Here is a 23,725-nt window from a genome sequence, read left to right as displayed (position 1 = left end):
TATTATTATTATTATTATTATTATTATAGTGGTGGGGCCCACTTATATATTTTATATAGTAAGTATTGGACATTTGTAATGATTTTATTGGAACAATGGTAGTAAATCCTAGACTCTTCTAATATATAGTAATATTATATTTTTAATTAATTATATTATTCTTAAGTGGTTGCAATGTAATGTGTGAACTCTAACTCCAATGAAACACTTCCTAATAAATATTGATATTTTTTGGTAAATGCATATAGTTATTATTCTATGTTAAATTTGTTTAGCACAATTTAATTTAAATTCATATTGTATTTTACTTTCTCAATTTGGTAAAATTGAAATCTTTTTTTTATATATAAGAACCTTTAATAATGATTAAAATCTATTTGATTAACAAATGCGTTCAATAACAATTTGAATAATTTTTTTCCTCTGATCTTATAATTTAAATCATCACAATTTCAACAACATACAACATCAACATTTTAAAAATATTATGTAACCATTTTCCTCTTTCTTTTCATGCTTCTCCGGATTTTACAATTAAAGAACATTTGTACAATTTTAATAATAAAATTCCTTATAGTTTTATATTTTATAGTAGAAAAAAAAATTAAATTCTATAAAATTATAGTATGAACATTGTAAAACAAATAAAGAACATGATCACAGTAAAATTCTTGAGCGTAAAAATAAAGAACACGATGACAACTAATCAAGCGATTGAATGTGAAAATTGAGTAATCATGATAATTATACTCTTCATATAAGAGAACATAACTTTTGGTAAAGTTTATAATTTTAAGAAAGAAGAAAAGAAGACTTAATTCTTATATGTAAATACAATATTTTGCTTTGTTTTCATAGTTTCTAAGTCCCTGCAAAATAATCTTAATAGAAGCATTATTAACTATTAACTAATTAACTAATTAACTGATAAAAATTAAAATAAGACAACAAAAAAAAACTTAAACATTAGCCAATTCTGAATAGAAGCAAAAAAAAAAACAATATGAATTTCAAAGTTATAGATATAAACAAATATTGATAAAATTCTTACCTGTTACCTGCAATTTACAAATAAAAAATAAAAAATAAAAAATCTCTTACATGCAATATTTTTTAGAAAAGATTGACACCTTTAGTATAGCCGATTTCTGGCAAATCACATTTTTCTTTTTGTTCATTCCAATTTTTTTTTAAAATTTTGATTACTTTATGCAATTGAACTTGAAAAGACGAAAAGAAAAAAAGATACATATACGAATATAATATAGTGAAAAATCTTACCAATCATATCTGCTGAGATGTTTGCTAGATATTTAAATTGTGTCAAAAATATTAATCGATAATGTTTTTCAAAATTGAACTTATTGTTCTGTATTTTGATTTGGAGAAACAAACAAAACTTACTACAGGGAAGGAATTCAGCGGGTCTTAGCATCATCATTGTCATGAGTTTTAGGTTGATTTTGATTATAATTTTGGAAATTCAGAAAGTAATTTTTGTGTTGTAGATTTATTAAGAAATAAAATTGCTTCCATAAATCTACAACACAAAAATACAGTCTTTAAGATGGTGTTTTATAATGATAAGATTAGTTATTTTTTGAAATTCAAATTTATTTATTTTTATGAAAAGTAACTTTTTTTTCAAACTTGCAGACTCTTATCTTATGTAAAAAAAAAACTACATTTTTTAAATTTGAAAAAAGTGTAAGAAAACGGGATAATTGGTTTCAACTGTCCTCTTTTTAAATTTTTTTTTTTTTTTTGATCTTTTTCTATTTTTTATTTGACTTTTTAAAATGTAAAAAGTGTGGTAACTATTTTGAAAAAGAAAACGTACTTGTAGTTTTTTTTTCAAAACATTTTAAAATTTAACTTATTTTAAAATTTTAAATTTTATTTTTCAAAATTGAATAATTAAGAAATTTTGTGGAGCTGACACGTGACACTTTTTCTTCTCCTAATATATGTAGATAGATATATATAGATAGATTTTAAATTTTATTTTTCAAAATTGAATAATTAAGAAATTTTGTGGTGCTGACACGTGGCACTGTTTTTAATTTTTTTTAACCGTATTTAATATATATTTATTACACTAAATGTTCAGTTAAAATATCATCAAACTTTGTGGGAATTTTTTTTTACCGTATTTAAGTTATAATTTAAAAGAAAAAAAAATTAAAAACAGTTTTCCAGTTACATGGGACTAATTTTTAAAATTATTTTAAAATGAGTTATATTTAATTATTTAAAAATACGAATTTTGTTGTGCTGACACGTAGGCACTTCTTCCTCTCTTATTATAGATTTTTAAATTTTAAATTAATTAAATTTGATAATTCATAAACTATAACTTCTACTGTTATAAAGTTTATTTTTAAAAAATTAGACAGTTAGCATTTTATTAGTAACAAACATATTTAATTTATTAAAAAAACGAAATCAATACAACAGTTTTAACGTAAACATTTTAAAAATGATTTCTAATTTATGTTTTTTTTTTTAAAAAAATTCTGTTTTTGAAATTGTTATTTATTATTTAATATTTCTGCTAATTTTGTGGTGCTGACATGCAGACATTTTTTCTTCTCAACAAACATATTTAACTAGTAAACGTGGTCGCGCTTCGCGCGGTTAAGAAATATCTCATTAGATTTATAAACTAATTTTTTACTATTTCAAAGTTTAAGATTATTTTAAAATAATTTTTTCTTCTTCAAACCCAAATAAATTAGATTTTTATTTTATTTGATTTTGTTTAACCTTTCGTCACATAAGCCTTGATTGTTAGGAAATAAAGTTCATCCAAAGAAAAAAAAGAGAGATTCCCTTAAATTTTGAGCATCATTATTTGTGTTTTGGTATAGTGACATTCTTTTGTTGTTTAATTAAAAAAATTATATCTTAAATTTCTACTGTAGAACATTTAATAATTTTGAGAAAGTTGTAAAAATATTTATATTCGTTACAAATGCTTAGAGGCTTTTGCCTATTTCAAGTTCTTATATAATTCAAATTAATTCTTATATTTAACTTTAAAAGATTGTTTACCCAAGGAAGTGACAATATTTACAATATAAATATAAACTTTAATTTACAGTTTAAAGGAAAATACGCATAATTTTTTTTTTAATTTGCAAGTAAACTAAAGTGCACATATTTATTAGCGTGCTTCGCGATTATAAAAGACTATAAGATATTAATAATTATATGTACAATGCAACGTTATTTTTACGATCTTAATCATTAATTGATAGCATAAAATATAAAATCAATATACAATCTTTTGAGCTCTTATTGACATCCACTTCCACACTGATCACTATTTAGTAGCCTTAATATTTTTTTCCGAGTCAAACTAAAGCATGTATATAATAAGCACCGGAAACACAATAATTTAAAATGCTAATGTGATTATTTCAACAAAGCTTTATAAATGTGTCTATTTATAGGATTACAATACGAAATACACAATAATGTCATGAATATGACCATTAATTATTTTAGAAGTTACGTTAATAATTGTTGAGGTAATGAAAATAAAGACCATTAAGTTTTCCATTAAAGAAATTAAATAACCTTTTGAGTTTCTTATCATTGTATATTTAATATAATTAATAGAGTTAAAAGAAGTGGGTGTTTTTAGTTTTTATAATATACTAACACATAAATGAGAAAATAAATAGAGAAAAATCAAATAAAAATGAAAGGAGAAAAAATAATTATTTTTCTTGGTGAAAGAGAAATGTCAAAATCACTTTTTTTTCTCTTAATTTTTATTATTATATATAGATTTAAATATTAAAATAAGTTTTTGTTCTTCAAATGAATTATATTTAACTTGGTTGTGCTTTTCTTTAATTTTGATTCTTGCATTACACGTTGTCTCTTCCTTTTAGCAATTAAAAATGTGGAGAAAGTAATGACATCAAATATAATGGTTTGTAGCCACAAGATTAATAAACATTACCATTAATGATAAATTTAAACACATCCTAAACCTAATGATAATCAACACTAAAAGTATATAAACCAATGATATATATAATTTTGACCGATATAAAGTAAAAGGTCCTTGTAATGTTTTGATAAGTTATATAAGAAGTTCACCTCTAATTTATTTTTTCTTTTGTTCCTAATTAGAAGAAAATTTCAAAGGATCTTTCCAGGATATGATCTACTAAAAATAAGGAAAAAGAAAAAGAAAAACACACTATGCATAAGTAACCATGAAAAATCCTCTATACAATAATTATGATATTTATTCCTACAACAATTAACACATTTACATTATAAGAATATGTCACACCACTTCTTTTTGGTGTAACTTTATATATATATATATATATATATATATATATATATTAAAATTAAGATTATTATTATTATTAAACAAATTGAATAATAAAAAGGATGAAAAGAAAATAATTTCTCAACCAGAGGTGCAACATCATATTTTATGTGTAACATTATATTACAACGAATAAGAGAAAATTTGTCGCCTGCTTTCGTTTCTATTTCTAAGGCATGTTTGTAATAGTATGTTATGATTGACAATTTTTCTATACTCTGAAATAAAATTTAAGCGAAACTAAAAAGGTGAATAAACAAAAGTAGGGAAAAAATCAGTTAAATACCTACATTGAACATATCATCATACACCTCTTCGTCCTTTCTAAAACTTTAAACATAGAGCTTCTATTTATTTATCTAATTTTCTTCATAGTCTCTTCAACTCATAAAGAGTTGAGTACTGCGACCATCATCTGATACAAAATCAAATGCAAATTTTTTCGTAACATTATAAGAAGAAAATCACAAAAAGCAAAAAATGAGGAGGAAAAATAAAATAAAATAAAAAGACCCAATGATAATTCCAACAGGTTGGGTGAGAGAAATAGAAATATTACCTTTTTTATCCACAAAGATTAATTGCTTGAATGCATTTGCCTCTCCTGTTTTTATAATATCCAATAATGCATACTAAATTACTACAATACAACATTAATTAATTTAATACCTATTAATAAAGGTTAATTATGGGAAATGAGAAGAGACGATTTTTCTACAACATTAATGCATATTTGAAAAGTTAATGGTGAATTGTTGTTTCAAATTCCGTAAGTAACGGCAATTTATTTTTATTATTATGCATTAATGAGGTTGTATTAACAAAAGTTAATGACGATTGTTTTTTTTCAAATTCTGTAATCAACGGCAATTTTTATTATTATGTATTAATGAGGAGAGAATTAAATATTATACTTTAATATTTTGTAAAAGCTTTAATATTTTCCGTCTTTTAAAATGAAGAAAAATTCCAAAAAAAACCATAAAAAAGATAAATAAAAATCCAAGCTTTAGAGAGCGCCACCTCACCGCTTTCATGTTTCTGCTTTATATAAATATATAGATTTATTAAAAAAAAAGAAATCAATACAACAGTTTTAACGTAAACATTTTAAAAATGATTTCTAATTTATGTATTTTTTTTAAAATTTTTTTTTAAAATTGTTATTTATTGTTTAATAATTCTACTAATTTTGTGGTGCTGACGCGTAGGCGTGTTTTCTTCTCCTATTTTATATAAATAGCTATTATACTAGTAAAATTATCCGTGCCTCGCGCGAGAATTTAATATCACATAATTTATAAAACAATACTTTAAACCTATCGGTCATTAAAACTAAAACATTATATTATCTTACATACAAGATTATGTAGTAACGATCATTAATAATGTAAAGAAAAATGAAAATTGTAACATCGTATCATTTATCTTTAATAACATAAGCATAAATTAATAACGGTAAAAATACATACCAGAGGCGCAGAAATTTAATGTCACATAATTTATAAAATAATACTTAAAACATGTCAGTCATTTAAACTAAAACACTATATTATCTTACATACAAGATTACGCAGTAACGGACATTAATAAAGTAAAGGAAAATGAAAATTGTAACATCTTATCATTTATCCTTAATAACATCAGCATAAATTAATGACTGTAAAAATACATACCAGGATCTGTAACAATAGAATAAAACATAAAGAAAAAAATTGAGCCCACTTAATGCATCCCCTTAAGGAAATTATTCTTCTCTAATACCCGAGGTTTAAAGGAATAGATCCTCTCGGGATAGAACAATTCTATTCACCAGTGTATTGATACAAAAATAATGGTGTCAGTGAGTCACTCAATAGGAGCAAAGTACACAAATATTTAATTGTGAAGAAGCAATAGTTCAGAATTTTCGTTGTTTTAAAATGAGAGGAAATCCCTTTATTTATAGACAACAAAGGGTAGTGTGAACAAATGTTTATTGTGCCTTATCGGAAAGGTCACAACTATTTGGAAAAGTTGCAACCCTTCGAAAAGGTCACAACTATCTAGAAAAGTTGCAACCCTTCGGAAAGGTTACAACCTTTCATAAAAGTCACAACTTTTCATAAAAGTCGCAACTCTTCATTAAAAGTCACAATTTTTCATAAAAGTCGCAACTTTTCATAAAAGGGGAAGGCTAGTTTTAGAAATAAATAAATTAAAAGGAAATCCTGATTTGTGGTGGCACCACGTAGACGGGCCTAGGGTTCTCTTATATATGTATATATATATATATAGAATTATAGTATTTACTTTGATTGTTATTTAATTTTATTAATTATAATAATTAATTCTTTGAACATCCTTATTTTTTTCATCTACCTCATATCTTATTTTTTTTATATAAAAAAAATACTACAAAAATTAGTTTTGAGATTATTAATGTAGGATATTATGAAATAATGAGATCCGATACGATCTATATAAATATTATACTAATTAAAATAATATAACATAATATAGCACAATATTATGAAATGGCAAGAATTGCGATAACCATCATATAAAATAAAAAGTTTAAACATAAATTATTTCTAAATATAAAAAAAAATCTTTTTGATCATCATCATATATATATATAAAGAAAACCTTAGGCCCGCCTACGTGGCGCCACCACAGATCATGAATCCCTTTTAATTTATTTATTTCCAAAATTAGCATTCCCTTTTCATGAAAAATTGTGGCTTTTATGAAGAGTTGCGACTTTTATGAAAGGTTGTGACATTTATGAAAGGTTGTGACCTTTACGAAGGGTTGTGACTTTTCCAAAGAGCTGTAACCTTTTCGATAAGGTACAATAAGCATTTGTTCACGCTACCCTTTGTTGTCTATAAATAGAGGGATTTCCTCTCATTTTAAAACAACGAAAATTCTGAACTTCTTCTGCACAATTAAATATTCGTGTACTTTGCTCGTGTTGAGTGGCTTACTGACACCATTGTTTTGTATCAATACGTTGGTGAATAAAATCGTTCTATCCTAAGAGGATCTAATTCTTTAAACCTCATGTATTAGAGGGGAATAATTTTCTTAAGGGGACACTATGCATTCAGTGGACTCGATTGTTTCCTTTCTATTTCATTTTATATTTACGTATCCAGGTATTTTTTTTTACAGTCATTAATTTATGCTTATGATGTTAATTGTTGTTTTTGAGTACATGTTTTAAACTATGTTGTTTATGTTTCTACAAAGTTATTGTCTCAAGTTATATTAAACATATACACATATATAGATATATTCATTGTGCAGAAAATAATTATTGTACTCGGCTCTAAGAATTCATGTTTTGATATTCTATATAAAATTCTATAACTTAAAAGTACTATATATAAGCTTACATATTATCTATTTTAACATAGATATGAAGTTTCTCACTTATCATTTGAAGAAATTCATTATGCAAGTTCAAAAGTTAAGATTGCTTTCATGTTCAAGCGTAATTTCTTCTTTTTGAGTCTGTTAACAAATTTTTAAATTTTTCTCTGAGACATATATCACAATTGTATAATCTATGCAACTTAAATGCGTTCTTTTTCTTACGAAACACCTTTGTATATATATTTTTATTTTCTTCTTTATTTTCCTTTTAATGTTGATTAAAGAACCAATGATTAATTATTTCTTGAATAATTCATTCATTAGAGGTTCTTGAGTTACGTGATAATGTAATAATCAAATTCATGTTGGAATATTGCTAATATTTTTTTAAGAACCTATTTTTTTTCATTATTTTTAATGTATGAATATTAGTAAAGAATTAATTGTAAGTTCAATGCAATACATTCTTATTTATGACCGCGCGAAGCGCAGACAAATTACCTAGTATAAACTAAAAAAGAAATCTAGTGAATCACATATTATTGGAAATTTGGAATTGCCTGAGTATCAATTATTAATTAAAAATAATTCATAGATGCTCTTCCACTCCACATATGCATTCATCAGAGTTGAGAACTGTGACAACTGTTTCTTCAGATCAACCCCTTTTCTTCAACAATAAAGAAGCAAAATACTATAGTACTAATAATAATAATAATATAGATTTTTAATTATTATTTTTTTTTTAAAAAAAGAGGAGCAATACATCACTCACTCTAAGAAGATCCACCCCTTTTTCTTTTTTTCACCCAAAAAAGTGTTCTTCTACATTTGATTTCTCAAATACCAAATGCCTATTTTGAGTTCAATCTTACCATTCTTGAATAAAAATGCAATCTTTATGTGTGGGTATCAAAGTCTTGAATAAAAATGCAATCTTTATGTGTTTTGTGTTTATGGGTATCAAAATCTTGAATAAAAATGCAATCTTTATGTGTTTTGTGTTTATGGGTGTCAAAGTTTTGAATAAAAAACCAATCTTTATGTGTTTTGTGTTAAAGGGTATCAAACTTTTCTTCTTTTCTTTGGGATTGATCTAAAAAAGATTAAATTTTTAGTTGTTTTGACTGATTAAGAAAATAGTGTGACTGATTTTTGAGAGTTCTTGGCATATTTTTTTTGGATTTATGCAAGTGTTTAGTTTTGGATTTTAGTAATGGAGTCAAGAATGGAACATTATGAGATCATGGAACAGATTGGGCGTGGAGCATTTGGTGCTGCTATTTTAGTTAATCACAAGCAAGAAAGAAAGAAGTAATTAAAAAAGTTTGGTTTTTTCTTGAAAATGCTTATAAGATTTGAATTTGATGAATTATTGATTTTGTGTCTTTGTGGGGTATCTTGAATTTATAGGTATGTGCTCAAGAAGATTCGATTAGCTCGACAAACTGAACGTTGCAGGAGATCTGCTCATCAAGAGGTAGTACATTGTGTTGTTTCTCAATTTTATTTGGTTGAGGTTTTTGCATTTTGTTCATCAAGAGTTACTAATAGTCTGTTTCGCCAAGATTTTGAGGAAGTCAAAAGTGTTTATTTCATAGAGTTGAGCTGTTTGGCTGAGTTTTTAGGAAAAAAGTAAGTATTTTTGAGTAGTAGCAAAAGCTGCATTTCAGAACTGAAGAAAGTAGTTTTGCTCCAGCAGTACTTCTTTGACCTTGGCCAAGCACAAATTGTAGCTCTAATATTAGCGAAGTGTTTTACAAATTGATTAGCCAAATACAAACTGCTACTCTCCGATGTACTTTTTTGGAAAGCACCTCTGACAAAAGACACATAAGCAGATTTTGGAACCAAACAGGCCCTTAAATAAGGATACAGAAATTTTGGTGCTGGAAGAAGAGAAGATTTTCTTTAGCTTAAATCATTGAGTATGATGGCTTTTTCTCCTGAATAGTATATTTCAGGCAGAGTGTACTGGAAATTAAAAATATTTTCTTTAGCTTAAAAGTTTGATTATGATGGTTTTTTTGTCGTGAATAGTTTATGTTCATCAACTATTGAGTTTGAAGTTCACTTCTATTTGGGACCAGGGATGCTCTTGGAATCCCTTTATCTAGTTTCTTTTGGTTTCAGAGTTGAATTTTATCTTTTTGCCGATTCTGATTTTACCCGATTTCTTGACTAGCTCTTGTTGTCCCTTGAGAGTGTTTTCATATCACTTGATAAAGATTATACATCTTTGATTCACTCTATACTGGGAACTTATATAAGTGAAACTTCAAGAAGTAAATGTGGCTAAATTCTTATATTTTCTAGTTATGCTCCATTTTGTCTCTATCATATACATTTTTCATCTCAATAAGTTCTCATCTTCGCTCTTCTTGTTTATTTGGTGCATGAGACTCTCTTCTCTATGTAAATTTACGTAAATGCATAGCTATTCAAAATTCTTGACATGTAATTTCTTGCAACTTGGATGTGCAGATGGCACTAATCGCTCGTCTTCAACAACCATATATCGTTGAGTTCAAGGAAGCATGGGTAGAGAAGGTGAGAAACCTGATTTTGTTTTCAAGAGCTGAGTTGACTATAATATCTTTCTGACCAAGGAACACAACGTTCGCCTTGGTAACTAGTAACTACTAATGCTTTTGTTCTTTTATTGAAGTGAAGATGGATACAGTCGATTTTTCTGATGTAGGCCTACATATTTTTTTCCCTTTTACTTTTTTCTCTAGGGGATTTTGGCCTTGCGAAAACGCTGAAGGCTGATGACTTGGCTTCTTCAGTATGTATCTAATACCCCCGATGCTTTCTTTGTATTTTCACCTAACCTATGTAGCTCAAATTAGTTTCTACATTCTAAAAATGAAATGTAGGATACATCATGGCACGGGTAAATCAAGTTGGTGTTTAATTCATTTGGTTAATTATTTACATTGTAAAAGTTAGTCTAACAGAAGGCAGACCTAGAGACATTCATCGGTTCATATGTCGTATATTGTTTATTACTGGCATAGATACATTTCAGATAATCATAGTTCAGTATCTTATTTCTACCTCTTTTGAATTTTCCTTACTCCACCCTGCTCCATTTTATTGATGACGGCCTCTGTGTCCAACATGTGTCATTTTGGATCAGATATGGGCAACAGTACGAACTTGCATGATGATTAAGCACAATCTGAACTATATTTTGCCTAAATAAAACCTGGCATTTAGTTTCTAAATATTTTCCTACTTAGCAAAGCCGTAGAGAAAACAGGAACCAAGGATGCGAACACTCAGGAGTGTTACATTTGGGATGACCTTGCCTACATCCCCTCCCCCGTCCCCACCCGCTAGGCTAAAGAAAAAATAACTAGAAATAATGGAAGATATCACTTAATGGAACTAAATAAGCTAAAACTTTTAGTGGAAGAGATGTTTCAGTAAGCTAATAGTGTTATTTTATATTCCAGGTAGTTGGAACTCCCAATTACATGTGCCCGGAACTTCTTACGGATATTCCATACGGTTTTAAATCAGATATTTGGTCCTTAGGTATGTAACTCCTTTACTCCATTCTGGTTCAAGTGCATTTATATCTTACTTTGAATGTGGTGCCAAATTGTATTGGAGTTCTCTGTAGACATTCATTTCCAATAACTTTTGGAAGATATGAACCTCTCACCTATGTATGTCATCTGTTACCACACCTTTCATTTCATAAGGTTATCTTCTTTCCCAACTCTGAGGACACTGGTTTATTGTAGCAATAATCTCGTGTTTATTTGATATATATACATGTCATTGTGGGCTTCTTCTGTGTCTTGAATCCATTCATTTCTTGACCAGGCTGCTGTATGTATGAAATGGCTGCTCACCGCCCTGCATTTAAAGCATTTGTAAGGCTTCTTGAATCTGTTTCTATTATCTCCATTTCAATTCCTCGGATACATAATGAAATGGGAAACTGACCTTATATTTTATCTCTATTGATTAATTTACGAATAGAAGCTTAAATGACTGTCTCTGCATATATAGAGACCTTGGGATGGGGGGTTTCGTTTGTAAGTTAGTGAATTCAAGTGACAAGTAAATCCAAATTCCAACTATGTTGTTGAAGAGATGTTCTTCCTTTTAAGTCTGTCCTGCAAAGAATGTCGTCTTTCTATAATTAAAATTAATTTTAACTTTAAAATTCCCTGTTTACCCTTAATGAAATGATTTATAACTACACAAATGTCTAAGGTTTATTTTAGACAACAAATTTCAAAAAGTCTTGCTTCCTTTCTTAAACTTTGTGTCAAGTCAAACGGTGCAACATAAATAGGGACAGAGGGAGTAGATGTCAAATCAAAGTACAAACTGTCTTACTTATATAGAGAACTCAGTTTAGACTTCTAATAAGTTAAGCTCTTATCTCTAATTATTAGAATATCAATTTAAAATAGTGTACATTTTAAACTTAAAGGTTTTTTTACTGTACCTTATATAATATTCACATTAAGTTAGCAAAATTTATTTTTCATTTTACATATGAGATAATGTATATAACTTATAACTATTTAAGATAAAAAAAAATTAAGAAAATATATTTTATTCCGTGTTCATTAATCAGTTTGTAGCTAGAATAATTGATCTAGATTAGAACTAAAAATCTCATGTTAGAAAGGACAAAATGCTCTTAAAATTCAAAACTCAAATTCTTATAAAACTAGTCTACAACAAAATTTTAAATAATTAATCACTGTATAACAATTTTTCATTATTAATCACCCCATATACAAATTTATAAGTTGCAAAAATAACAATCTTTTTTTCATTTTGACACAAATAGTTTAATTGTGTGTATGTGTGAGAGAGAAAGTAGAGAGAGAAAAAAAATTAGTTGGAAGTTGTACTGGTTTATTTGCAACTAAACCTACCACCCTAATCATGATTAAACTAATAAACTATATCTTTCAAAAACTTTATTATTACTTAGAACATTTTACTTTATTATTACTATTTTCTTTATCTCAATTTATATAATGTCGAGTTGAGTTTAAAAAAGAAATGTAATTTAAAATAATTTATGAATATTTATGTCATTACAAATTACATCACTGTATAACCTAACAGGACAATCGCAAATGAAAAGTTCTAATCACTAGTACATCTCGACAACAACATACCCAATGTAATCCAACAAGTGATATGATAACAAAATTACATTGTACAAAGTAAATGAAGCAATGTAGAGTAATAAACATTGAAAAAAAAAGAAGCTATGCAATTACTAAATAATAATACTAGTACATCTCGAACTCTTTGTGCAATAGTAGAGTAGTCATGATCAAGACAATTGGCTGAATCCCGTGAAATTAAACCTGACAGAAGAGCCGGTTTACGAATAAAGAATCTTTTCTCAACAGATACAAAACACTAATGCTTTAGCTTCTTTTTATCATTTTCCAAAAAAGTTGATAAACTTAGCGAGAATAAATATCTCATACGATTATTTGATGGGAAAATTACCCGAGTTGGCAAACATTCCTAGGTTATTAGTCAATAAGGGTATAGTTTAATTTATTTACTGTCAGTAAATATAGTTTCAGATTTTTGTCATAATTAATGGGACCCACCACCTCTTTGTATACCGAACCAACAAATCCCTTCATATGCTTTTGTATATAATTTATACAAAATCAAATTTATCTCTCTTATCCTCATTCCATATCTTTCTCCTAAAATCACTCTTTCACTTCCAATTTGAAATTCGAATTTCACCTTCTCCCTCCAATCATGTTTTCACTTTTCGCACGTAACCGTCAAAATCGTGGGTGAATATCTTTTTTTTTTTTTTTTTTTGTTTTTCAACAATTATATATGTATTATGCTTGTTACTTTTTTGATAATTTTTTTAGAAAAATCTTTCTTACTTATATGACTATCAGTTTTCAAAAACAAAATGGATGATTCCTCTCCATCTAAGAGGAATGAGAGAGGTACACCATTTGCATGTCAAAGTTGTTGACAATCCACCTTCGTTTTTGATCGGTTTTAATTCAGGATTTTGGGTCAATGCAGGGTCTATGGCAAAGTTTAAACAAGTTCAAGATGAAAAATCTATTGAAGAATTGAGATCCAAGGAAAAAAAATGACCCAATTGCAATTCAGAAAGTCATCAACAATGTGAAGGCAAGCGGCATTAAAATTGTTGAAGGAGGAAGTAAGAGAAAAGTCATAAACAGTAATTCAGAGGAGATTGAATCTGCTTCATTAGATCTGGACAAATCTTAAGAACATCATGTATTTGCTTAAAACACAATTCTAGATAGATATTTGTATATTCGTGTGTGTATATACATTCTGATTAAGTCATATTTGTATATAGATATATGTATATTGTATATTTCATGCTTAAATCACACTTGTATTAGTTATTTGTATATTTTGTTAGTTATATAAAAGGTTACTTGACTTCTATGTACAGTTTATGCCTTATATTGTAATTTGTATATTTTATTAGTTATATTCAAAATTACTTGAAGTTATGCATATAGTGAGTGGTATATTAAGGTAGTATATACAAAATTGCTTGAGACAGTTGTATATTTGTATATTTAAGTACCATATTCATATACACATACTCATACACATAAAAATATATAGATATATACAAAGGAAATACAAATACAAATATAGTTTATTTATACAAATTTTTAGTTTTGTATAAAAGAATGTAATTATACATATATACAAAAGTATGAACATGGTACAATATACAAACCTTACACAAACATATATACAAATAGATTACACCAAAAATTAAGAAATTACAGCGCCCCTTTTTGTCGAATCATGCATGATTGTCATATATACAATTGACATATGAATTTTATACAATTAATTACACATATACATTGTATAAGAATTTTACACGATTTCTCACATATATATATACAATATAATCAATTCATATATACAATTCGTGACATTCAATTTTTTGAACAAAAGATTAGAAAATAATTGTTAATATACGATTTATATAATATAGTATAAACAAGGGAAAATAGAAAATTATTTTTTATAAACCATTACAATGAACACAACTGAAAAAATCGTTTCAAAATTTCAATGTTTACACTATACAAATCAATTGTATAATCTCTTGCAGTTCAAAACATAAGTTTCCTTCAAAAAAATCTTACATGTCGTTGAATATACAAAAAAATTGATTAATTTGATGCTTCAGTCGTATGAGGAAACAAGTTGGTATCATCTTTCTATCGCTGTAGAACTCTATTTTGGGAAAATATTTTATTTTGGACGTTTAGCTTAAATCATGGGATTATGTAAATTTACTGTTACCGTATTTAATGCTCATGTTTCCATTCATTAAAAAAAATAAAATATTGTATTAATTTAAAACCCAAAAAATGTTTTATACATATTTAAAGCTCCATAGCAAACTAAACCATGAAATGTAATTATGTAAACTATACCTATAGAGCGTTATTTCATAAAATCCGTTTACCATTTATGCAATTTTCCCTTATTTGATTTCATCAAAACTTGTCAAGATAAACGTACAAGTAATTTACTCGTTGAAAAGCAGACGATATGGTAAATCTAACGAATTAAGCACATATATCTAAACAAATTGATATATGTTCTTAACTTTAAAAACATGTTAAAAGTGTTGTTGGCACAAAAGGTGGTATTTATATTATTTTTTATAACAAAAATAAGGGGTATTAGACCCCACAAAATTGTCTTTTTCAAAAAATAGACCAAGTTCGAAAAAGGAAACTAATCTAATTTTATAGTCAAAACAAAATAACTTCATGTACTTTTTAACTTATAATTTATGACATATATAAGATCATAGTAACTCATCATTAATTTTTATTTAAATAACGATTAAGAAATTCTAATAAAATAAAATAAATATTTTTATTTCTTTGAGTCTGTTTGGATTGGCTTAAAAGTTGGTCAAACCTATTTTTAAGTCATATTTAGTTTTTGAGTTGTGTTTGACAAAATTAAAAATAACTTTAAATAATTAAAAACCAAAAGTAGGACTCCCCCTATTTTTTATTTTTTGACTTTAAAGCTACTTTTTTCAGTCTATCCAAACGGACTCTAATCTTTTTTGAATTGAAGTAGGATAAACATTTGCTATAAAAAAAATTATTATTCAGAAAAGAATATAATAACAATCTATTAATTTGAAGAAGAAAAAACAGTTTTTATCCATTAAGAAGAAAAATGATAGTAAAGTAAGAAGAAATGAAAATAGAACATTATGAAGACAAAGTGTTGTTGTTGGGTGAAAAGTGACACTTTTGATCAAAAAAGGGACTGTTTTGATTCTTTTTTCTTCTATGGCTGTCCACATCCCCCCACCCACCCAAAATATATAAAATATCCTTCCTCTCTTACCTCAATTATTTTCAATGAAGATAAAAGACTCTTGTTGCCTCAATTATTCAATTTAAATTATTTTTTTTTTACTATAGCTGTCAGTTGTTGACTGTAGAAAACTATAGTGTTGTACAAATTGTAGATCAATAACAAATCAGTGATCATTCTTGTTTGCAAATTACTCTTAGCATTCAACAGGTAAAGTAAAGTTCGATTTAGTAATTGAAGATAGAAAAAATTATCTTCTCAAAATCATATTGTGTTCTCCTTGTTTTGATTTGCAGATTTCAGAAATGGAGATTGGGTTAGCAGTTGGTGGTGCATTTCTCTCTTCAGCTTTGAATGTTCTCTTTGATAGGCTTGCTCCTCACGGTGATCTGCTCAACATGTTTCGGAAGCGTAAGGATCATGTTAAGCTCTTAAAGAAGCTGGAGGACATTTTGCTTGGGCTTCAGATTGTGCTAAGTGATGCAGACAATAAGCAAACATCAAATCGACATGTGAGCCAATGGCTTAATAAGCTCCAGAGTGCTGTGGATGGCGCTGAAAACTTGATAGAAGAAGTCAATTATGAAGCTTTGAGGCTTAAGGTGGAAGGCCAGCATCAAAATCTAGCAGAAACAAGCAACAAACAAGTAAGTGACCTCAACCTGTGCTTGACTGATGATTTCTTTCGTAACATAAAGGATAAGTTGGAAGAAACCATTGAAACATTGGAGGTGTTGGAAAAGCAAATTGGTCGCCTTGGCTTAAAGGAGCATTTTGTTTCGACTAAACAAGAAACTAGAACACCTTCAACTTCTTTGGTTGATGATGCTGGTATCTTTGGAAGGCAGAATGAAATAGAGTATTTGATTGGCCGTTTGTTGTCTATGGATACAAAGGGAAAAAATCTGGCTGTAGTTCCTATTGTTGGAATGGGCGGCCTGGGTAAGACAACACTTGCTAAAGCGGTTTACAATGATGAGAGAGTGCAGAAACATTTTGGTTTGAAAGCTTGGTTTTGTGTTTCTGAGGCATATGATGCTTTCAGAATAACAAAAGGTTTACTTCAAGAAATTGGCTCAACTGACTTGAAGGTTGATGACAATCTTAATCAGCTACAAGTCAAATTGAAGGAAAAGCTGAATGGAAAAAAGTTTCTTGTTGTCCTTGATGACGTGTGGAATGATAACTATCCTGAGTGGGATGACTTGAGAAATCTTTTTCTACAAGGAGATATAGGAAGTAAGATCATTGTGACGACACGTAAAGAGAGTGTTGCCTTAATGATGGGTAGTGGGGCAATCTACATGGGAATTCTGTCTAGTGAAGACTCTTGGGCTCTATTCAAACGACATTCACTAGAAAACAGGGATCCTGAGGAACATCCAGAATTTGAAGAGGTTGGAAAACAAATTGCAGACAAGTGCAAAGGGTTGCCTTTAGCTCTAAAAGCACTTGCTGGTGTTTTACTCTGCAAATCAGAGGTGGATGAGTGGAGAGACATTTTAAGAAGTGAAATATGGGAGCCGTCAATTTGTTCGAATGGTATATTACCAGCGCTGATGTTGAGCTACAATGATCTTCCTGCACATTTGAAGCAATGTTTTGCTTATTGTGCAGTATATCCCAAAGATTATCTATTTTGCAAAGACCAAGTTATTCACCTGTGGATTGCTAATGGTCTGGTACAGCAGTTTCATTCAGGTAACCAATACTTTCTCGAGTTGAGATCAAGATCGCTGTTCGAAATGGTCTCGAAGTCTTCTGAACGAGACATAGAGAAATTCTTAATGCATGACCTTGTCAATGATTTGGCCCAAATTGCATCTTCAAATCTTTGTATAAGGTTGGAAGAGAACAAAGGATCGCATATGTTGGAACAATGTCGGCACATGTCCTATTATATAGGAAAAGAAGGTGGCTTTCAGAAATTGAAATCACTCTTTAAATCAGAGCACCTGAGGACATTACTTCCAATCAATATCCATCTCCATTACCCATTTAAACTAAGCAAGAGGGTGCTGCATAACATATTGCCAAGACTAACATCCTTAAGGGCATTATCGTTATCATGCTATGAGATTGTTGAGTTGCCAAATGACTTGTTTATCAAATTAAAGCTCCTCAGATTTTTGGACCTTTCTTGTACAAAGATTAAAAAGTTGCCAGATTCCATATGTGCATTGTATAACTTGGAAACACTTCTCCTGTCATCTTGTGCTGATCTTGAGGAGCTACCGCTGCAGATGGAGAAGTTGATTAACTTGCGTCATCTTGACATAAGCAACACTTGGTGCTTGAAGATGCCACTACATCTGAGCAAGTTGAAAAGCCTCCAAGTGCTAGTGGGAGCAAAGTTTCTTCTAGGTGGTTGGGGGATGGAAGATTTGGGTGAAGCACAGAACTTGTATGGATCTCTATCAGTTGTAGAGTTGCAAAATGTGGTTGATAGAAGGGAAGCTGTGAAGGCAAAGATGAAGGAGAAGAATCATGTTGAGCAGTTATCTTTGGAGTGGAGTGAAAGTAGTAGTGCCGACAATTCACAAACAGAAAGAGACATACTTGATGAGCTACGCCCACATAAAAACATAAAAGAAGTCAAAATCACTGGATATAGAGGGACAACATTTCCAAATTGGCTAGCTGATCCTTTGTTTCTTAAGCTAGTGAAATTGTCTCTTAGCTACTGCAAGGACTGTTATTCCTTGCCAGCACTAGGACAACTCCCTTGTTTGAAAATCCTTTACATTAAAGGGATGCATGGAATAACAGAGGTGACGGAAGAATTCTATGGCAGTTTGTCCTCTAAAAAGCCTTTTAACTGTCTTGAGAAGCTTGAATTTGAAGATATGTCGGAGTGGAAGCAATGGCACGTACTAGGAAGTGGAGAGTTCCCTACACTTGAGAAGCTTAAAATTAAAAATTGTCCTGAACTCAGTTTGGAGACACCCATCCAACTTTCAAGTTTAAAAAGGCTTAAAGTTAGTGGTTGTCCTAAGGTTGGAGTTGTTTTTGATGAGGGCATGACGCAGATTGAAGAATTAGATATTACGGATTGTAACTCTGTTACCTCCTTTCCTTTTAGCATACTTCCCACTACCTTGAAAAAAATATGGATATCTGATTGCGAGAAATTGAAATTGGAGGTGCCAGTTGGTGAGATGTTTCTGGAGGATTTGACACTGCATAAATGTGATTGTATAGATGTTATATCACCTGAGTTACTCCCAAAAGCACGCAGATTGGTTGTAATTAATTGCCACAACCTTACTAGATTTTTTATTCCTACTGCCACTGAAACTCTCTATATTTGGAATGGTGCGAATGTTGAAAAACTATCGGTGGCATGTGGGGGGACCCATATGACGTCACTGGCTATTGAGGACTGTTCGATGCTGAAGTGGCTGCCAGAACGTATGCAGGAACTCCTTCCATCTCTTAAGAAACTGTTTCTGATTAATTGTCCAGAAATAGAGTCCTTTCCTGAAGGAGGATTGCCCTTCAATTTACAACTCCTTGATATAAAAAATTGCAAGAAACTGGTGAATGGCCAAAAGGAGTGGCATTTACAGAGACTCCCCTGTCTTAGAGAGTTAGGGATCGAACATGATGGGAGTGACGAAGAGATTGTTGGTGGTGAGAATTGGGAGTTCCCTTCCTCTATTCAAAGACTTGAGGTATCCAATCTGAAAACATTAAGCAGCCAAGTTCTCAAAAGCCTCACCTCTCTTCAATATCTAGGAATTGAGGGTAATTTACCTCAAATTCAGTCAATGGTGGAAGAAGGGCAGCTTCCCTCTTCTCTTTCTGAGCTACATTTAGATGGCCATCATGATCTCCATTCACTAGGTCTTTGGCACCTCAATTTGCTTCGACTTCTACATATTGAGGATATCCCTAATCTCCAATCACTTTCCGAATCATCACTGCCCTCCTCCCTCTCTGAGCTCACCATCTTCAATTGCCCTAAGCTCCAACCCCTTCCATTAAAAGAGATGCCCTCTTCCCTCTCTAAACTATCTATTTCAGAATGTCCATTGCTCACACCACTACTAGAATTTAACAAGGGGATATACTGGCCAAATATTGCTCAAATTCCCATCATATTTATCAATGGGAAATACATGTGATGATTAAAACAAATGACTCTCCAACAGATGTAAGTTATTCTTTTCCATCAGAAGTTTTTTATTTTTTATTTACTTCACTTTGCTTTTTAGTTAATTCGTTTCCATTTTTAAACCTTGTTGAGCAGTGTGGAGTGTCTATTGCTCAAACCATAAATGTTGATTGGGAGAACCTTTAATGATTAAAACAAGTGGGGCTCCGATAGATGTAAGTTTTTCTATTTCATTAGTATCTTTTGATTTTTGGTTACTTCTCTTTGCTTGTTTCTTGATTCTTTCTTTACATTATAGGATAAAGATATGTTTTACTCCTCATGATATGTAGATATGTTGCAGAGATGAAGTCTCTATGAGAGTGGTAAGATATCATTTAAAGCATATGGCAATCTAGCTCGGCAAGGTGAGATAACAAAATAATGATTTACTCGTGTTTCAGTTACCAAGATGCTTATTTTATAGTAATACTTTGCATTCTCATAAATCAGCCAAATAGATTTCCTTCATTGGAACCCTCAGCAGTCATCAATCAGCGAAACAGTGAAATCGACAGTTTCAAAACTCTCTGGAACCCATTTCGAGCTTCACGCCTTCAGTTCTGATGACAACCAAGACACAAAAGAAATCAACCGAGTAGAAGAACTCAACCCAACACCCCCAAGTTTTCAATTCCTGCCTCACCTGATGAGAAGAAGTTTACGGTTGAGAAAGTTACAAAGGTTCTTCTTTCTTCCTCACCACAACGCTTATATTGGTTTTGCCCCACCTTGCATCTCAATGATGTCGGAGTATATCGGTTTTCTACTGGTATTCAGATACTTAAAGTGGGAAATTGCTTTTGAAAATATTGTTTTCATTGTTCGAAAGTTGTTTAACATATGATTGGCATCTGTTGATTCAAATATTTATTTTTCTGCTGATCTTCTTCTATCTTTAGTTTTACATGTCTTCTGATTGGGTTATAATACATGCCTCGATTCTATAGAAGATGATAAATTTTCAAATCCTCTTATGAAGTGTTTGCTAAGTTGATGTTGTCGCCTAATTCACATTTCACTGAATTAATTTCTGACCCAAGTTTATGCATATGTTTGGTCTAACGTTGGAAAGGAAAAAGGTCGAATGATCAACATGTTCTAAAAAAGCTAGGCAAAACAATATGTTTTGCTGCTTAATTCCTAGATTTTTGATGGGTGAACTAGAGAGGAGGGAGGGCGAATCACCATCCTCCTGCCTCCTGCCTCCAATGTGGCATTTGACTATAAATTGCCTGATGGACAAGTTATTAACTTCGGTGCTGAGAGGTTCCATTGCCCAGAAGTCCTCTTCCAGCCAACGATCCTTCCTGTGCGTTGATCGTGGATAAGACACTTAGAAGAAGAAAAGATGACACGAAGATGGTTAGCTGCAAGATGACTGACATAAATTTCTTTTTAGGAGGAAATGGGAATCTATCATGAAGAATCCGGGATGAAGACATAGACCCACAGTGTAAAAGAGGTAAGAGAGTTTCATCTACAATGTTAACAAAAACTTTGATAGGTAAAGGAGGTAGACAAAAAAGCTAAACATCTTTTTATATGCAATAGCAAATGATTATCGTTAGTGGTTCTCTTGCTTGTTATAAACATTAGGAGCATTTGATGGTAAGATGCCATATATCTTGGTATCTAACAGGTACCCTGGGGTATGCAATGAGTGAGGTTGAGGATGGAAAGCCATTCAGCCAAGTCGTTAATGCTGCTAAAAGCCTTGGCTACACTGAACCAGGTGATAAGTTACAACCACCCTATTAATGTTTGTAAAGCCACCGTATGAGAATTGAAGATATGAGCCTGCTATACATGTAACCTGTATAGGGTTTGGTGAATATGTCTATATGCTGATCAATTGACTTTCCAAACATTGGGTAACTAAACATTACGGATGAGCTTGAGTGAGATATCATCAAGAAAATGGTACTTTGAGCCTAACCCAGTCCAAGATCATATAAGGATACTTTAACCAATTTGGTGAACTAACAGTAACCGTTTTCAATCCTTTTGGTGGTTGTTAATCTATGAGTTCATAGTTACCGTAATCATGACCCAATATTCTCTTTCTTCTATAATGCCAAATTGCCTGAAAGTATTATAGTATTTAGAAGTAGAATGTATATACAGAAGGTATCACACTATCACTGTCCATTTTGCAGCGAAATTGTATTTGATTTTCGTTGATAATCCTTTCCAAGAGAAAGCTCCTTCGCCAAAAGATGCAAATCATTGCATCCTAGTCAATATGGCATGGCGAATACTGAAATTGATTCACAATAGCAGTTGGAAAGGCAACATCAGGTCTAGTCACCTATTAGATAGTGTAAATTGCTAACTAACCTTCTATATCTCTTGAGATTACTAAGAAGCACTAAGAGGGTCCTCCTAAGTCCTAACCTAGTTGAGGTTTACCATTTAAATTCATAGATGTATCAATAAGTTTACAATCCATCATACATTTCCTCTAAGACATAAGATGTAATGTTTGTGGCAAGTAACTTCTGTGTACATGACATAAACATCTCTCATTTTCAGATATGAAGTTGGCATCCAAGAAGTTCCAAAAGATTCTGCATTGGGAAGATTAAGAGGAAGTGATGATGTGGTATGTATTGTTCACTTTCACCTACCATTTTGCTGTTTCTTTCGGCCCTCTTCTTCTTGTTCATTACTTTGTTTTCCGTTGGGAATTTTCGTTTTACTGCTATGGATGTTCAACCATATCATACACGTCGCCAATGTTTAATGTCACGCCCCGAGCCTACACCCTGGGCGGGACCGGCACTTGGAGACCATCACTGGCCCCAAGCGAACCCTTGTCCTGGCTTTCTTAACTCAGCGGAAACCTAACTCAACAAGAATAACTCAAAGCAAAGGAATATTTCAAAACAACTTAACTTATAAAATATGGCCATAAGGCAACCCGAGTCTCAAAATAGGATGTTTACATATATACAAAGATAAGAGACTCAAAACTAGCTGACTGACTGTCTGTCTATGAAGCCTCTAAAAATACTGAGATGAATGTTGGGACAGACCCCGCAACATCCTAATAAGACAAAACTAAGAACACAAAATAATTGAGTCCTCCGGAAAGCAAGGAGGCTCATCGCTGACTCTGGAGTGCTCAGCTGGATCAACGACGTGCAGGCTGCTGATCTGGGATACCTGGATCTGCATCATGAAACGATGCAGGCCAACTGGCATCAGTACATGGAATGTACGAGTATGCAAGCTGGAAAACTAAGCAACAACGGCTAGAAGGAAAATCTGGAAGAAACTGAATAGCTTACCTGGCTCAACTCAACTCAACCTGACTGACTTCTTTCAATATAAGGCAATTTAAAACAAGTGCGATATAAAGAAAGACTGTTTAAAACATGCTATAAACTCTGTGTGTATACAAAGATACAATAAGCCTGAAATGTATATAGAAATACAATGAACTGATGTATATAAAAATACAATAATCT

General features: G+C 30.6%; 2 protein-coding genes and 1 long non-coding RNA gene across 4 annotated transcripts in view; 2 read left to right on the top strand and 1 right to left on the bottom strand.

Moving 5' to 3' along the window:
- The window catches only part of LOC125844265 (uncharacterized), an 86,370-nt gene that overhangs the window by 39,022 nt on the left and 23,623 nt on the right, over positions 1-23,725 (top strand). The window lies entirely within an intron of this gene.
- LOC125844280 (uncharacterized) overlaps positions 1-23,725 on the bottom strand; it is a 65,838-nt gene that overhangs the window by 27,434 nt on the left and 14,679 nt on the right. The window lies entirely within an intron of this gene.
- LOC125844249 (putative disease resistance RPP13-like protein 1) overlaps positions 1-23,725 on the top strand; it is a 117,107-nt gene that overhangs the window by 80,823 nt on the left and 12,559 nt on the right. Inside the window, exons 2-7 of one of the 2 annotated variants that reach the window (XM_049523526.1) lie at positions 16,393-20,219; positions 20,557-20,578; positions 20,706-20,782; positions 21,884-21,987; positions 22,361-22,553; positions 22,788-22,857. In XM_049523526.1, coding sequence (XP_049379483.1) covers positions 16,402-20,219; positions 20,557-20,578; positions 20,706-20,782; positions 21,884-21,987; positions 22,361-22,553; positions 22,788-22,857 — 4,284 coding nt within the window. In that variant the 5' untranslated portion in view covers positions 16,393-16,401. Of the gene's footprint in view, positions 1-16,205; positions 16,307-16,392; positions 20,224-20,556; positions 20,579-20,705; positions 20,783-21,883; positions 21,988-22,360; positions 22,554-22,787; positions 22,858-23,725 lie in introns of those variants that run through there. The other variant, XM_049523527.1, reaches the window with a different exon arrangement.

The sequence above is a fragment of the Solanum stenotomum genome, chromosome 11, assembly GCF_019186545.1.
Source record: "Solanum stenotomum isolate F172 chromosome 11, ASM1918654v1, whole genome shotgun sequence".
NCBI lineage: Eukaryota > Viridiplantae > Streptophyta > Magnoliopsida > Solanales > Solanaceae > Solanum > Solanum stenotomum.
This window is presented reverse-complemented; position numbering and strand designations above follow the sequence as displayed.